The sequence below is a fragment of the Bos taurus genome, chromosome 6 (assembly GCF_002263795.3).
Source record: "Bos taurus isolate L1 Dominette 01449 registration number 42190680 breed Hereford chromosome 6, ARS-UCD2.0, whole genome shotgun sequence".
Classification (NCBI taxonomy): Eukaryota; Metazoa; Chordata; class Mammalia; order Artiodactyla; family Bovidae; genus Bos; species Bos taurus.
In genome coordinates this window covers 104,955,292-104,973,179 of record NC_037333.1, presented here as the reverse complement: position 1 = coordinate 104,973,179, position 17,888 = coordinate 104,955,292, and the positions used below count along the sequence as shown (strand labels likewise).

The window sequence follows — 17,888 nt, the reverse complement described above, 5'->3', positions numbered from 1 at the left end:
CTGGGACTCCTGTTCACTTCCTGCCTTCAAGTGAACCCCTTAGGTTCATCAGAAACACAGGTCAAGTTCATTGGAGAAAGGATGGCTGTGGGAGTTGGGAATGGTCTGGGAACAGCTACACATGATCTTGTGAAGGTCAGAAAAACATCCTTAACAACCTCAAGGGGCTGTTGACAAGGGGCTGCTCGAGAAAACACAGGGATCCATCAGTGAAAAAATGTTGTTGCCATAGCAGAAAACAAAGGATGTTGCACCATCAGGCCCTCGCATTACAGCCTCCTCAACAGTGCACCCTGGGGGACTCAGGATGAGAAAGCACAGGACACCGGCCCGAGAGAGTTGCTGTTGTTGTTCAGTTGCTCAGTTGTGTCTGACTCTTTGCTCTGCTAGAAATCCTTGGGCACAAATTAAGCAGTCATCCATGTTGGCTATTATATCTGGCGGAAGTGATCCCAGACCCAAACCTCTGCCCTGGTCCAAATCTCATCCACCCACATGGATGCCCATAGGCACCTTAAACACGAATCCAAAGCTAAATTCAAAAGCATCATCCCTCCTCCCCAAAACCACCAGACTCCTCTTCCTCCCCAGCCTCTGAGGGCTCCACAGAGCAGGATATCAGGTGCATGGAAGCAGAGCACATAATGTTAATCCATTTTAAATTCTGGGTTCCTAGCACAGGGATGAGGATGGACAAAATGGGCAATCACTATGTCTTTAGAGCTTGTGGGTTTTGTTTTGTTTTGCGATTTGTTGTCATCACATTCTTACCATGTGTGACAGCAGCAAGTCAGACAGCCATGCATTGGAATCCCTAACTTATCACTTCTTAGCTGTGTGACCTGGGGCAAGGAGCGTGACCTCTCTGAACCTCAGCATCTTTTCCTACACAAGAGGAATGCCCGTGCGTGTGTGTTAAGTCACAACAGTCATGTTCAACTCTTTGCAACCCTATGGACTGGAGCCCTCCATGCTCCTCTGTCCATGGGATTGTCAGGCAAGAATACTGGAGTGGGTTGCCATGCCCTCCTCCAGGGAATCTTCCTGACCCAGGGATTGAACCTGCGTCTCTCATACCTCCCGCATTGGCAGGCAGGTTCTTGACCACTAGCACCACCTGGGAAGTTCACAAGAGGAATGCCCAGACCTACTCAAAGGGCTGCTGTGAAGGGTCAATGAAATCACCCTGCCCAAGTTCTAACAGGGCATCTGGTATGAAGGACATTCTAGCAAATGGGCATTTTGTACATTAATAATGAGCCTGTGATATAAACATGAAGATTTTCACTATCAGAGCTGAGGAGATCCAATTCAGAGAAGAGGCATCATTTACTTAAAATGACACAATTGGGACTTGAACCCAAATCTCTCGCTTCCAGGTCTGATGCTCATTCTTTGTTGCCTGATATCCAAATAATTTTACCAAATTAAGGGAGGAAGAAAGGGGATGAAAAGTTGTTTAAATTCTTTATTTCTCACCCAACAGGAGGAACTTATAATGAAGGTCCAGTGCCTTTGAATTTGTTTTCAATTCATTTTTAAAATCCTCTTTCCCCACTGAGCTCCTTGAAAACAGCTTCCTGACACTTTGCACAGAAAGGCCTGCTCTCTTTCATGAAATACCAAAAACAAACAAAAAACTGGCCTTTGAAATGCTGGTTTGTCCCCCTAAGTGCTAACATTTGTCATTTGTAAATGATCACTCTCCACACTTCTTTTGCTCAGAATTAATCAGGTCCTAAAAAATCCCTGGGCATCTGTTTTTAATCCACAAACAGGTGAACAATGTTCCTTCTTAACAGGAGATATTGTAGGGAAAGAATAAACGTCAACTTCTCTTACACACAAAGAACAATTGACTCTGAACAATTTTGCACATATAATCTCCTTTGGAAATGGATTTCCAAGGTCAAGGAGTGCCATCCACACCCCCACCAACCTTGCCATCTCCCCCATTCCCCATCCCCCCACCCATCAACCCCCCCATCTCCCCCAACCCCCAGCCTCTGGGACAGGTGCATATTGCCAGGGAAAGAACAGTGATCTGAGGTCAGAAGACCTGGACTCTAGTTGCTACAACCTTGCTGGGCTTCTTAGACAAGTCCCTCAAGTTCTCTGAGCCTCAGTTTCTGCACGTGCATGGTGAAGGGGGTGGACAAAATGATTTCCGAAGTCTCCAGTCAGATTTCAGATTTGCTTAAAGTATGTGGGATATTGCTAAAGAAAAAAATGGCAGTGGCCTTTTCTGCTCAGGCATGAAAACCATGTTGAATGTTTATTTAGGAAAGGACTATCGTAAAGTCTTAGAAGATGAAGGTGGAGATGGTGGATGTGAGGGCACATGTGCATGCCAGTTCACGCCTATGTGTACATACGTGAGCTAACATGCTTATAAATGTAGCTTGGGCACATGTGTATAACAGGGGCCTGAGCGTGCATGTGAGATGTGTGTGCCTAAGTGTCCTGGTGTGTGTTCAATGGGAGACACTCAGAGGGTCAGCAACAGCAGGTAGCTGAGTGTACAGACACTAGTAACGGCTCATTGTATGCACACCGTTCAGCACCAGCATTAGTCATTCTATTGATACCGCTGACTTTAGAAACAGGGAAAATGTGTCCGCGGTAGCATCCTGGACTTGAGAAATGAGCACAGGTTTTAGAATCAAAAGGATCTGACTTCACATCCTACCTCCAGCATTTGCCCAGCATCTTCTGCATCCAGGTTGACACAAGGAAGAAATGAGAAAAGGTCGATGATACCTGAGGATAGTGACCAGACAAACGTCCAGTCAAGCTATGGTTTTTCCAGTGGCCGGGTGTGGATATGAGAGCTGGACCATAAAGGAAGCTGAGCGCCGAAGAACTGATGCTTTTGAACTATGGTGTTGGAGAAGACTCTTGAGAGTCCCTTGGACTGCAAGGAGATCCAACCAGTCTATCCTAAAGGAAATCAGTCCTGAATATTCATTGGAAGGACTGATGCTGAAGCTGAAACTCCAGTACTTTGGCCACCTGATGCGAAGAGCTGACTTATTGGAAAAGACCCTGATGCTGGGAAAGATTGAGGGTGGGAGGAGAAGGGGACAACAGAGGATGAGATGGCTGGATGGCATCACCAACTCAATGAACATGAGGTTGAGTAAACTCCGGCAGTTGGTGATAGACAGGGAGGCCTGGCGTGCTGCAGTCCATGGGGTCGCAAAGGGCTGGACATGACTGAGCAACTGAACTGAACAACTGAGGATAGTAAAGGGCTTGGCAGATGCTATTCCCTCCCTGTTCTTCTTCTTGAGTTATCTCAGTTCAGTTCATTCGCTCAGTCGTGTCCAACTCTGCGATCCCATGAACCACAGCACACCAGGCCCCCCTGTCCATCACCAACTCCCAGAGTTCACTCAAACTCATGTCCATTGAGTGATGCCATCCAGCCATCTCATCCTCTGTCGTCCCCTTCTACTCCTGCCCCCAATCCCTCCCGGCATCAGGGTCTAAACATTAACTCAAAACTCAGCAGCTTCAAACAACAAGAATTCATTACCTTATTGTTTCCATGGGCGCAGAGCCCAGGCAGTGCTTTGCTGGGTCTTCTGGTTCAAGCCTCACAGGCTGCAATGGAGATGTAAGCCAGGGCTGAAGTCTCATGAGAGGGCTTAATTTAGGGAGTCTCCACTTCCCAGTCAGGCGGCTGCTGGCCGGCCTCAGGTCCCTGCTGGCTGTTAGCCAGTGGCCCCCACCAGTTTCTTGCCGTGGTCCTCCCTATAGGGTGCTCATGATATTGCAGCTGGCTTCCAGTAGAACAAGAGCGAGCGAGTGAGATGGAAGCGGCAATCTCTTGTCATCTAATCTCAGAGGTGACATCCATCAATTTTTTTTCCAGACTCTTCATTAGAAGCCAGTCATTAGGTTCAGTCCACACTCAAGGGGAGGGGATTTCACAGGATAAAATACAAGGATTGGGGGATCCTTGGAGGCTTTCTGAGAAGCTGCTACCTGTCTGTCCTCTAGCTTCCCTCAATGATTCACATTCTTCCCACAAGAAAAAATACATCTGCTCCCTTCCCAAGATTCCTGAAAGCCTCCTCCCACTTTGCATCCGCTCAAATTTCAGAACCTCATCAAATCAGGCCCAGGGATTGCAGGAAGCTCCTTGGGACTAATTCCTTACACACAGCTCCTAGAATAGAATTCCCCAGAATCTATAGGCCTGTGAAGCAAAAGACATCCACTGTCTCTGGTATAAGAGGCTAAGCATACGTGGTGATGTCTTTCTCCTTGTTTTCAAGATTTTTAACAAATATTCTCATTTTGTGCTCCACTAATTCATTTAATCAGGCTTCCCTGGTGGCTCAGAGGTTAAAGCATCTGCCTGCAACGTGGGAGACCTGGGTTCAATCCCTGGGTGGGGAAGATCCCCTGGAGAAGGAAATGGCAACCCACTCCAGTATTCTTGCCTGGAGAATCCCATGGACAGAGGAGCCTGGTGGGCTACAGTCCATCAGCAAATATTTATTAGGCACTTACTAAATACTTCTCTTTTTCTTCATCCCATTTTACCAGTGAGGAGTCTGAGAATTAGAGGCAAAATATTACCTCTTGGCCCACTGGATTATTTTCCTTCAGTGAAAGGACCCCTAGGGTTCGCCTTCAATGAGAATGGTCTAACAACACCTGCAGTGAGGTTCGAGTTGGTTTAACTATTCAGATTATCTTCCACAAAGACTAGCCATTGAGATTGTGTGTGTGTGTGTGTGGCAGAAAATCTAAGACTGATGCAAGAGAATAAGAGACCTAGAGTACTGTCAGAAGTAGTCACTGCTAATAAGAACCAATCAAATATTGTAGTAAAAGTACAACTCGAGGAATTCAAGTCAGGATCAAGGCAGATAAATTTGAAACCTGCCTAATGGATCATACCAATCAGTGCTGTTTGTTAATTGTGTCTACACATTCAAACACAGTCAATTTTTTTATAATACCAGATCACAGTCCCTATTCCTCAGAAATTCAGATTCAACTGGTTTGGAGTGAGCGTCAGACACTAATATCGTAATCCTCAAGTGATTCTATGGGGCAGACAGGATTGAGAACCACTGGTAGAACCAGAATGTTGGAGAAGACTCTTGAAAGTCCCTCAAGAGGGATGGCAAGTGCTTACACTTAGCACATGTCCCCCATCTCCTAAGCCCCAGACAGACATCCTTAGTCACTCAGGCACCTCTTTTCCATTGAGTGGGATGAAGACTTCCAATCTTTCTCATCACAGGACTTCCGGCAGCCACTACCAAGGAACTGAAATTGACACGTGAGCTGGGCCATATTTACAGTTTCTGACAAGCAATATTAGACCTGCTTTCCCAATTCTTGAAATTATCAGGGGTGTGGAAAGCTAGAACCCTCTCGTTCTTAACAGACCAAATCTGATATAGACAACTGAGGCTTAATTGTCTGCCATTAAAGGGCATTGAAAGAGCATAGATGAGCGGCCAACATGCAGAGGAGAGGGACAACCACGTCTGGTGAGGATTGGTTTCAGAACCCAAGATGTTCAGCTCAGAGAAGACCCTGGAGTAATATGCATGAAGGAGTGACCCTCTTCTGAGTGTGTGAGGCCCAAAAGGAGGGCTCCAGGAGGAAGACTACGGTTCCATCTATGGAGAACTCTCTTCATGAGCTTCCTCTCTTCCCATCACACCTCTGACACTCACTAGTGTGAACTTACACAAATGACTAAATAGCTCTGAGCTTTCTTTTCCTCGTCTTCCAAATGATGATAATGGCACTTATTTTACAAGAATATTGCATGAAGAGAGGAAGATAGAGCACCTGGCCCAGAGTGTGCGGCCAGCAAATGCTAAGTGTCACCACTCTGGCACTCTCGGTGGAGTGCAGGCTCCCCAGAGATGGTCTCAGAATAGAAAACAATGCTTCTAAGTGCTTCCCCTGGGCCCAGCAATTTGTTAACATGCTATACATGGGACACATGCACCCCCGGGCCCCAAACTGGGAACGCCAAAACCGCACCTCTTTAACCGTGTCAAAGCAGAAGTCTGCTGGCTCTGCCCACTGGTGAAAAGGGGTAGGCGTGTTCCCTCTAAGTCCTTCCCCAAAGTGACCTGGAGCTCCAGGGGTTCCATATGAGCTCAAGAACACTCTCCTCTCAGATCTCCCCTGCCTCCTTATCAAGATCGACATCTTGTCCTGTTCCTCCTGTTCCAGGAATGGCCAAGTCTGGTGTGCTGTTCCATCCTATCCCTCTCCTAGATCGTGGCCCTGAGCTCTTGTTCCCCACACTACCCCTGGAATGGAGCACAGAGCTATGACCTGGACACGGAGGTCCTGCCCAGTGTTCTCAGGTGCTATAAACACAATCACAGAGCTGATGGTTCTCTAACTCTCCCTGTGTGTGTGGCTTTACACATTCCACCTGCACCACATCACACACCCCTGCTAATAAAGGCGAGTCCAGATAAAATCCTCAATTTAATAATAAAAAAAAACTTGGTGAGTAACAATCTTAGACTTCCAGGTCTATTTCTAAGGCATTAGAAAGTCAGGATTTGAAATCAGGGTGATGATAGTAAAATCCACAAATAATGGAATGAAACTATTGGACTTAATATATGTACATAGCTAGGTATAGAAATATATGAATCCTCATGGAAATGTGCATAAGTACACATGAATATGTATGTGTGTATATATATATATATGTATATATATATATATATATATTTATACCTGTATCTATTTCCCAGCTCTGTCCTTTGAGAGAAACTAGGAGCAGTATCCAGAGAAGGCAATAGCACTCCACTCCAGTACTCTTGCCTGGAAAATCCCATGGGCGGAGGAGCCTGGTAGGCTGTAGTCCATGGTGTCACTAGAGTCGGACACGACTGAGCAACTTCACTTTCACTTTTCACTTTCATGCATTGGAGAAGGAAATGGCAACCCACTCCAATGTTCTTGCCTAAAGAATCCCAGGGATAGGGGAGCCTGGTGGGCTGCCGTCTATGGGGTCTCACAGAGTCGGACACGACTGACGCGACTTAGCAGCAGCAGAAGCAGTATCAGGCTTCCCCGATGGCTCATCAGGTAAAGAATCTGCCTGCAATGCTGGAGACCCAAGCTTGATCTCTGGGTCAGGAAGATCCGCTGGAGGAGGGCATGGCAACTCACTCCAGTGTTCTTGCCTGGAAAATCCCATGGTTGGAGGAGCCTGGTGGGCTACAGTCCATGGGGTGGCACTACTGAGCGACTGGGGACACACACAGAGAACCAGCTACACAGATCTTGGCTTGTTTCATTATGAAAAAACATTATCATGAAATGAAATCTGATAAGGCATGTAGGTTAGATAAGAAAATTCCTTGTTTTTAGCAAATAAGCACAGAAAGGCTAAGTTGCTTCAGTCGTGTCTGACTCTTTGCAACCCACGTGGACTGTACCCCTCCAGGCTCCTCTGTCCATGGAATTCTCCAGGCAAGACTACTGGAGTGGGTTGCCATGCCCTCCTCCAGGGGATATTCCCAACACCAGGAATCGGGCCCGTGTCTCCTATGGCTCCTGCACTGGCAGGCAGATTCTTTACCACTGAGCCACGGAGAAGCCCCAGGTTGAGGGGAGTGAAGATGCAAAGTTTAAGGACGTGCTCACCATGCACCTGTTGTCACGTGCTGCTTCCATGGAGTGCGGTGCAGAGGATGCCAGAATTAAGGCCACCTTTAAATTCAGCGTGGGTGCCTCTGGCTGGGTGACTGAGGGTGAGGCTCTGAACACCTCCCCAGGTCAACTGCCTCACCTCTTTCCCGGGCAGTCTGGAAGGACCTCACCGGAGGATTGGGAGGGTAACACTCTGCAGGCGCTTCACTAGTTATAAAGGGCATCCAGGTGTGCTGCACCATGATAACACTTCCCTGCAGGCCTTTGATAAGCCCCAGATGTGAGGGCCGCCACCTCCACAGACAACACAGCCTCAGACTCTCTGCGTAAACCCCTAGTTACTCACTCAGGGACATCACCTGAGCCTGGCCACTACTCCATGGCTTCCAGTGGTAAAGGATAGAGGAACCTGGCGGACTACAGCCTGTGGGGTCACAAAGAGTCAGACACAATGGAGCAGGCACCACCGCAGGACTCCAGGCCCAACATTGGTCTAAGCTGAGAAGGAGAACAAGCCTTTCGGGAACAAGATAAGACAAGTCTCAGCTCTTGGGACTGTTGACTTCCAGGATGATGTAGTTCTACCCAAGCCAGGAACCTCCAAGTCTTCTTAAAAGGTATCAAATCATAGAGTTCTTTAAAAGAGAGAAAAGAAGAGAAAAAAGAAAGACACCAAAATAACCTCAGTGTTACACAGACTCATTTAATCCTTGCCCAGACTTTTGGGGTTAAGGTACCCATATCTTAGACGGAAACTGAAGCTAGAAGACATGCCCAAATTCAGACAAGGGGAGCTAAATGTTGAACGTGGGGTTGTGGTACTTCAAAGCCTGGGCAGTGTGGCTTTTGGGCAGGTATCTGGCACCTGGACTCAGGAGCCATTCAGGGCCGAATAATTTGTTGTGGGAGGTCATCCTGTACACATAGGTTTAGCAGCATCTCTGGCCTCTACCCATTAGATGGCACCTCACACCCGATTGTGACAACCAAAACATGCTCCAGACACATGTCCCCTGAGATGAAAAGTGTCCCCACTGAGAACCACAGGCCTGAGTAAAATCCTGTCTCTACCACTGACTAGTCATATGACCTTGGACAACCAACTTAAGCTCTCTGTGCCTCAGAGTTCTCATCTGTAAAATGGAAAGATAATAGTATGTAAGGTTAGTGTGAGAATCAGCTAGGGATTAAGAAAGCACTTGGTCAAAATGCAGGCTCGTTTTTCCAGTGCTGCCTACCCTCCAAACACAAAATAGCACCCAGGGTATGGGTACAATATAACACAGGGGCCCAGCCTGGCACTCCATGACCACATAGAGGGCTGGGATGGGAGTGGGGAGGGAGGCTTCAGAGGGAAGGGACATATATATGATTATAACTGATTCACGTTGCTATATGGCAGAAACCAAGACCACACTGTAAAACAATTATCCTCTAATTAAAAAAAATAAAAGGTGAAAATTAGTTTTAGAAATAAAAAGAAAATCAGCTTTACATGTGGATATAGGAGTGTTCAGTCAGTAAAGAATCTGCCTGCAGCGCAGGAGACCCAGGTTCAATCCCTAGGTCGGAAAGATCCCCTGGAGAAGGAAATGGCAAGCCACTCCAGTATTTCTGCCTGGAAAATACCGTAGACAGAGGAGCCTGGCGAGCTATAGTCCATGGGATTCCAAGACGCAGACACGACTTAGCAACTAAACCACCACAGTGTTTCATAGGGGTGCATCCGTAAACCAGGTAATGAACAAATGAACGAGGAGTGTCCTGATCCAGGCATCAGTGCATGTGCTGAAGGAGATGCTTTGGCAGCTCCTCTCACCTCTGCAGGGCAGTTCAGGAAGACTCCACAGCCAGGCTCTCCAGTCCAACTCGGCCACTCATGAGCTGTGTGACCCAGGGCTAGTTCCTGAGCTTCCTAATGCCTTCATTTCCTCATCTGTAAAATGGGGGTAACAAAAGTGCCTCCCTTGTGGGGTTGCGAGGATTGAATGAATCTGCACATGTGCAGCCCGGGGACAGAATGAGCCTCTATTGTGCCTGCTGCTGCTGTGAGCGTAACTCTCTCCAGCCCTGCAGCCACCTGGGTGTGCTTCTCTCCCCTGATGGTGCCCCTCAGGACTGGCCACACACCCCCCATCCCCAGCACAGAGCACTCCTCCCCTGGACCTCATTGTCACCCTGAGCCTTCCTTCTCCATCCTCCCTTCATGCCTCCCTCTTGACCGCCCTAAACTAAACAGCAGCCACATCACTCGACTCATTCTGGTTTATTTCACATCTCTCAGTATCACTGCCTGACGTGACAGTTCAGAGTCTGGATGGCAGAACCCTGCGGTACAGTACAGTATTTTTTGTAGTAGTATCATCTGGAGAAGTGTTGTCTGCTGTCTCTCTCTCCCACTGAAATATGTTTCCTGACACCAGAGGAGTTACTTGGTGACTATATTTCTAGAAGAGTACCTAGCACATAGTAGGTATAAATGATTATAATGAATAATGAGTGGTATTTTGCAGAAGGCATTCCCAAAGTTCCCACATAATGCATCTCCTAATATAGAAATTATTTGAACTGGGGCCTAGAAAGATGTTTGGCAGCAATTAAAAATTTTTTCTTGTCACAACGGGTCCTTTAGAAGAGCTGCGTTTTTGAGATTTTCAGATCAATTAGAGTTTCTCAACCTGTGTTCCCTGCAACTGTGACCTCCAGCAAGAGAGCAAGAAGGAATTGCACCAAACAAGGATTCACAAGGCCAAAGATATTAGAAAACAATGCAGAATTCTCTCCTGCCTAGGGATTCACTGTCATTGACAGGTAAAGCTCTAAGAAGCCCCGTAGGAAACAAATATTGGACCTGGGTTTGCTGAATTTATTTCACCCTAGACTTTAGCTACTGATTTTTGCAGCATGGAACATGATTTGGAAAACTGTGCCTTAGTATAAGTCTTTCAATTTACCTAGGCAGACAGAACGTTAGGCCCAGAGAGGTTAGTTGACCCATTCCAGGTCACACAGCTATCTCCTGAATCTCCAAGCAGGATGCTTTTCCCTGTCCTTGATTTCCCTAATGGTCCCCTTAGCAATCAGCTCACGAGAGGTAACAAATGGAACACTAGACCTCAGATTCCCATATCAATTTGACTCAGTCATAAATGAAAAGTAATGTATCAAATAGGATTCACTTTCAGTCTCCTCATTCCAGAGAGAGTGTGTTATTCATTCAACAACTGTCTATTAAGCATTGCGTGCCAGGCACTGCACATTTTGCGGTGAGCAAGACCTGGTTGTTCAGGAGACTGACAATAAAATTATCCCTAAAGAGACCAAAATTGATTGAACTGTCCTTGAAAAACCTGCTTCAATATAGAGACTTGTATGAAATTACATATTCACATTTCACTTGCTTCCATTAACAACGCTCACATTTAGATCTAAGGGTAATAATACGCTCTGGTCTGGGATGGCTCTGGAACTAAACAGTGCAGGTGGCAGAGAGGAAAAACTGAAAAACCAGAATTCACTGGGCTTTTTTGGTGAGCACCTCGACAGATTTCCCAATTTCAAGTTCACTCAAATACTATCTCTGGCTCCTACATTAATTAAAATGCATTCCCTCACTTCCTATTGTCCACAAATGAAAATGTCTATTTAAAAATTGGATTTGTTTTTTAAAGCATATCAACTCAAACATTTCAAAGCTCCTTCAGAAAACACAGTAGATCAAAAGCCAGCTAACTTTAAAACGCTATAGATTTGAGTTTGAGAAAGACCTAGCGATTATTCTATATGATCTTTTCAGTGAACCGATAGCATCTGTCTAGGGATCAGGAGAAATGTTTTATGTTATGTAGTTTTGAAAAGAAGATTCCAACTAAGAAAAAAAAAATTGGGATATCAGGTTTGAGAAGTACATATTTGATGCTGTGGCATGGAGCCAGATTTCAGCATAGACTTGAAATGTGTGTATCTAATTTTTTAAAAGTTGGAGATATCAGAAACTCTTGCCCCAGTGTGTAACTTTAAAGCCAAAGTGTCAGTAAAGAAGATAAATGCATGCTTCCAGACCCAGCCAAAATCCTCCCTGCTTTTAAGGATGCTATTGTAGCTTCTCCAGGAGCCATCCTGAAAACCAATCTGGCAAAGCAACAGTAATCACCCCATAGAACACATAATTTGTGTTTATTAGACATCAGAACAGATCAGGAAGAATTCCTCAGCTGGAGCAAAGACACACGGAAAGCAGAAACTACAGAAACACAGGCCACAGGAAGCAAGATACAGGAAAGACATACACGCACTCCCATCAGGCTACACACACATTGAACCTATTGCTTAAAAATGAACCCAAACACAAAGAAGTCACTTGTTCACAATGAACAATCTATTCACTTATAAGGGGAGGGGAGAGTATATTTTTTACAGACTAAGTACCACTTTTTTGGGGGGGGGATCTAATTACCATCTTATTTTCTCTAGCAGAACCGTGGGTCCATCTCTGCTAGGCTAGGATACATTTGACGGAGCTTTTTCCAACTGCTTTCTCCAAATATTTCCACAACAAATCAGTCCGCTGAGGTTTCTGAGCACATGGACTACTACACCGACACTGAAGGCCCGATAAACTTAGCAGCAGTGGAAATGTATTTGTGTGCATCCCGTGTGTATTCTGCATGCTTGTTAATGCCTGTGCAGTTATGTTGATCCGCGAAGAAGGGTGCTTAGGCAGTTTAATGGAATCCATTTGGGGTGAAAGGTGTGATTTTGCCCAGTGAAATTCCCCCCTCACAGTCCAGCTCCCAGACCGACTGGCCAGCAGGGTCACCCTCCGGGGACGTCTGAGAGATCCGGGACATTTGATCAAAAGGGCTTGCCTCCTCCTCCTCCTTGTCCACCTCTGCGTCCCCCGGGGTCACCGCGTTGGGGATCCGATGGATGTAGGCAGCTGCGATCTCCCGGTGGAAGGCAGTGTCCTGGTTGTAGGAGATGAGCTCGTTGCTGATGTTCACCGTCTCCACCTGGGTGCGGGAGCACAGGTGACTGCACCCCAGCAGTTGGGCGAATACCTTGCGGAAGTCAGCGTTGAAGGCATAGATGATGGGGTTGAGCGAGGAGTTGGCCCAGCCAAACCAGACGAAGACATCAAAGGTGGTCTCGCTGACGCAGAAGAAGCTCTCGGGATGTCCGCTGCAGAAGGGGACCATGCAGTTAAGGATGAAGAAGGGCAGCCAGCAGCACACAAAGACCCCCATGATCACCGATAGAGTTTTGAGGACCTTGGTCTCCTTCTTGATGGATGCCCGCAGGCCCGAGTCGGGCGCGCAGGCCTCGCGGCTGCGGCAGCTCTGCGCATGCTCCGCAGCCCTCTCCAGTGAGGAGATCCTACGGATCTGCACCTGGGCGATGCGGTAGATACGCGTGTAGGTCACGATCATGATGGCCACCGGGATGTAGAAGCTGATGAGTGAGGACGAGATGGCGTAAGTGCGGTTCAGGCTGGAGTCGCAGTTCTCTGCACTCCTATCTGACTCCCCGGCTTCCTCCCAAGGCGTCCCGTTGGCCAGGTTGGATGGAGGGTCCAGCCCATCCCTGGAGCCCACCTTGTCCCTGTGCCAATGGAGCTGGACTGGGATGAAGGAGATGAGGATGGACAAGGTCCACGCCAGGCCAACCATGACCAAGGCCACACGCTGGGTCATCTTGCGCTCGTAGCAGAAGGGCCTGGAAATGGCCCAGTAGCGGTCCACGCTGATGATGCATAGGTTCAGGATGGAGGCGGTGGAACACATGATGTCGAAGGCCACCCAGATGTCGCAGAAGGCCCCAAAAGGCCAGTAACCCGCCACCTCGGCCACCGCCTTCCAGGGCATGACCAGCAGCGCCACGAAGAGGTCGGACACCGCGAGGGATACGATGAACACGTTGGTGGTCATCTTGGCGCGCAGGTGGCGGCTGCGCACGACGGCTGCGCACACCAGCACGTTGCCCAGCAGGGTCCAGACGATGAGCAGGGTCAGGAGGCCGGCGGTGACCACCTGCGCGGGCCCCAGCAGCGTCGCCCCCTCCGAGTCCCCCACGGCGCCCCCCTGCGCCAGCTGCTGCTGCCCCGACCGCGCCCGGTGCGAGGTGCCGTTGCGCCCAGGGGGCAACATATCGGGTTCGGCTGCAAAGGCGGGCTGCGCGCGGTCCCGGCTTCTACCCTGCGCCCCCCGGGCGGCCCCATCAGGTACCCGGGGGGTGGCACCCCGGGACCCGCAGCTTAAGGGATCACCGAGCCCCGGGGGTCGCTCACCGTGTGCTGCGCTGGGGGGTCCCCGGAGCGTGCCGGGACCCCTCTAGCATCCTCGAGTGCCACCGGCTTGGTGACCGCGTTGCGCCCCTCTGGTGCCGGGAAGCGGCGGGTGCTCGCGGGGCTGTTCCCGGCCGCCGGCAGCGCACCAGCCGGTGGCGGCAGCGGCGGCGGCTGTGTCTGGTTCGGAGCCGGAGAAGCAGAGAGCGAGCCGCCACCGAGGGGGCGGGGGCGCCGGGCGAGCGCTGCCTGCTCCGTCCCCCGCAGCTCCCGGGGCCCGCTCTCCCGCCCCAGCGCCTCGGCGCTCCAATCTCCGGCGCGCCCGCCCCACCTATGCCTTGGCGCCCTTACTCTGCACGCTGCGCCCGCCGGAGTCTGGCGACCAAACCCGCAGGTTTGGGAAGCGCCCTAGTACCAAATCCTGGCCCTGGGAAGACCCAGACCCGCGTCCCCAGGAAACTGGAGAGGTGCCAGCCCAGCCCTGGTGCCCTGGCCCTGACCACGTTTGGAATCACTGGCTTCTAGACCAGAAAAGAGTGTTTCAAGAGGAGGGCTTGGGATTTCTCATAGACCGAAGCCCTACTTAGGACTCTTTTCCTCACTGTGTGACCATAAAGTCTTCTTTAACTTCCCTGGGCCTTGGTTTCCTCATCCACAAAATGGAAGGGGTGGAGGGCGCGGGGGGAGGGGTGCGATTCCTTCCCCATCTGGTGGTGTAGGGTTCAATGAAGCCAGGAGGCAGTTTGTCCAGGGAACATCTCCTCTCAACTTCCCCCAGCATCCATCCTAAGACTGACCTCTTGGGAAAGCCCTTTCCCCTCCCCCACCCCCAATCCTTACATGGCTTTCCCTTTGGGGAATAATTCGGATGAACCCAGCAGGCAAGGAGGAGGGAGGGACCTCCAGCCAGTCTGGGGTTTCCCCCTGCAGGGCACTTTCAGTCCTTCCTTTGGAGGGATGGATTGGTTCCTGTCTCATTTTTAACAGAAGAGGAACCTGAGACTTGAATAAGTGGCCCAAAGCCCAGACTCTTAAAACAAATGGTGAGGAAACACTGGAGAGGGTGGGCGGTGTGCCTGGATCTCACCGCCCTCCCAGTTGATCAGCTCCAGTTGTGAGTTGTCAGGTCTGGTGTAAAGCTCAGCTGGAAGCAGCTGCAGAGAGAAATGGAGGAGGCAGCAGGGTTCTGCCCAGTCTCGTCTGAGACCCGCTGATCCACACACCTATACTGCACTGAGGCTAGAAACAGGGGCTGAACTCTCTCATCCCTTCCCTAGTCTCTCTCCACCCTGACCCACCTGCCCCATTCACACTGGCCCCCACCTGCACCCTGGTCCAATAGCCAGACTGCTCGTCCTTACACAGCCTCTCCCCGCTCGAAGCATCTCCCGTCTTCAGTGCTTTCTGCTCCCATAAATGACAAGACAATCTGTCCAGGGGTCTATGCCTAACACTAGAGACGCACACTTACTACTTCCCCTCCCCATCTCCTAGGTGCTGGACCACCCCTGTCTCTACTGACGTCCCTGCCTGGGACGTTCCTCCTCCAAGCTGTTTTATGATGACATGATCCTAGCCTCCGGTTCTGTCCACTCTCCACTAGATGCCAGGCAGAATGATCTTTCTCAAATATAACTATGAGCCTCTCCCCTGATGAAAAACCCTCTGTAGCTCCCTGTGATCCTTGATCCTTTGAAGTCTTGTAAGCATTGTGTCCTTGCCCAGTGCCCCAACTTCTGCCCCTCCTCCACACACAGGCTGAATTCAAGCCACTACCAACACACACACACACACACACACACACACCCCACAAACTGTAATTTCTCCAATGAGTTGTACTGTAATTCCGTACCCTGAAATGACCTCCATCCCATCTTGTCCTCCTGGGCAGCACCAACATGTGATTTTAGAAAAGAACTTGGACTTTAGAGAAACGGGGTTGAATTTCAGTTCTTTATTCACTTATCCAACAAATATTTATTGAGCACCTATTATGTCCCAGATGCTGTTTTATTTGCTGAGAATACAAAGGTAGACCTATGTCAAAGTGTTAGTCACTCAGTTGTGTCAGACTCTTTGCAACTGCATGGACTGTAGCCAGCTAGGCTTCTCTGTCCATGGGATTTCCCAGACATGAATACTAGAGTGGGTTGCCATTCCCTCCTCCAGGCTTCCCTGGTGGCTCAGATGGTAAAGCATCTGTCTGCAATGCAGGAGACCTGGGTTCGATCCCTGGGTTGGGAAGATGCCCTGGAGAAGAAAATGGCAGCCCACTCCAGTACGCTTGCCTGGAAAATCCCATGGATGGAGGAACCTGGTAGGCTACAGTCCATGGGGTTGCAAAGAGTCAGACACGACTGAGAGACTTCACTTCACTTCCTCCAGGGGATCTTCCCAACTCAGGGATCGAACCCAGGTCTCTCACATGGCAGGCAGATTCTTTACCTCCTGAGCCACCAGGAAGGCCAATATATATGCATTGCCCTTTCCCTCCACAAGATTATGTCTAGTAGTGGGTATAGGCTTTAACCGGAGTCATCCAGAGAAATGTACAATTACAACTGTTGCAAGTGCTACACAGAAAGAGCACATGGCCTTATGAAAGTGTATAATAGGTGGAATTGACCAAGACAATATGTTTAGGGAAGGCTTCCCCGAGGAAGTCTCGCTTTGTGTTGAAATCTCATTGAAGAAGGCAAAAGGGAAAAGAGAGAACAGCAGGGCAGGCCAGAACAGGTATTAACTAACTGTGGGATTTGGGTAAGCTTACTTGATTTCTCTGAGCCTCAGTTTCCTCATCAAAACTCATCAAAACAAGTTGATCATAGTAGTTTAAGAGATAAATGTGATGATGCCAGAATCATTCCAGCATGAGTGATGAACTGCCCATCTGGGCAGGCAGCCGAGGGAAGGGCAACATGGAAGAGAAGATGTTCAAGCTGGAGCATGAAACAGAGTTCACCAGCATTCTGGGGTTGGAAGGGCATTCTTAGCTGTTCCCTCTTTGCATGTGCAAAGGCATGAAGCTTCGTGTGTGAAAGGACAGACTTCAGAACTCCAGGACTTTTCCCTCTGTTATCCCAAGGACCAGGTATCTCATTATTTTGGGAAATTGAGATTTTCCTCTCTATCCTCAAGACTCTAATGCAAGCAAAGTAAATTAATATGCTGCCAGAGAGGTTCAGCTCATGTATCTCCCATCCTTACCAGGAGCAGTTTGCCTGCCGGGGATGATGGTTTTGTGTAAGCAGTGTCTGCCCTCACTCATCCAAGCTCTACATTTTTTCAAAAGAACTGGGCATACAAAGTACCCAGGGAGTCTGGGCAAGGAGTCTCCTGGTCAGCCTCAGAACTCAGCCTCATCGGCACAGATTCTAAACAACAAGGCAGCTAAATAAACTCCTTCTCTTATTTTATCCAAGCCAGAGCCCTGCGCTCAGAGGATGACAGTGACCAAATGATCCTCTCACAAGTTTGGCTCCTGCAAAATTGTACTAAGAGGATTTTTCTTAGAATATTTTAGGACAAAGGGAGTTTTCCTAATCCGGCCAGCTAATAGTCTTCCATTTCAACTCACCGGTCCTTCTTATTCTGAAGATATATTTTAAATTGGATTTGCTTCTCTGAGACATCCAGCTAAATCAATAGGCCAACAGCCAGGATTTTGCTACTGCTACTGCCATTGCTGGTATCAAGAGTCACTCTCTTTTATACCAGGGCAGGCTTAGTTTCTTGCCTATGGGATACACACAGGCTGGCAACACACTCAGCTTGGCTCAGCAGAGCCCGGGCAGGTAGGTAGAGGTGAAATATCAGCCTCCATCTTGGAGGCTGGAGAAACCCTCTCAAGCACACATCCACTGATGATGACCTGGGGGTCTCTTCAAATCCAAGGGCTGGTCCCGTGGCCCCCATTCCTTCCCAACTCAGAAACACAGAAAGCTGA

The 17,888-nt window shown here is 48.9% G+C and overlaps 2 protein-coding genes across 2 annotated transcripts in view; one reads left to right on the top strand and one right to left on the bottom strand.

The window, feature by feature from the left end:
- Positions 1-17,888, top strand: part of SLC2A9 (solute carrier family 2 member 9) — a 280,693-nt gene that overhangs the window by 251,899 nt on the left and 10,906 nt on the right. The window lies entirely within an intron of this gene.
- DRD5 (dopamine receptor D5) lies at positions 11,819-13,805 on the bottom strand. Its single transcript, NM_001206629.3, has one exon. It carries the CDS (start codon positions 13,803-13,805, stop codon positions 12,384-12,386), a length of 1,422 nt encoding a protein of 473 aa, NP_001193558.1. The 3' UTR covers positions 11,819-12,383.

Coding starts and splice junctions, on each gene's coding strand:
- DRD5 (NM_001206629.3), bottom strand. CDS start 13,805: ATGTTGCCCCCTGGGCGCAACGGCACCTCGCACCGGGCGCGGTCGGGG.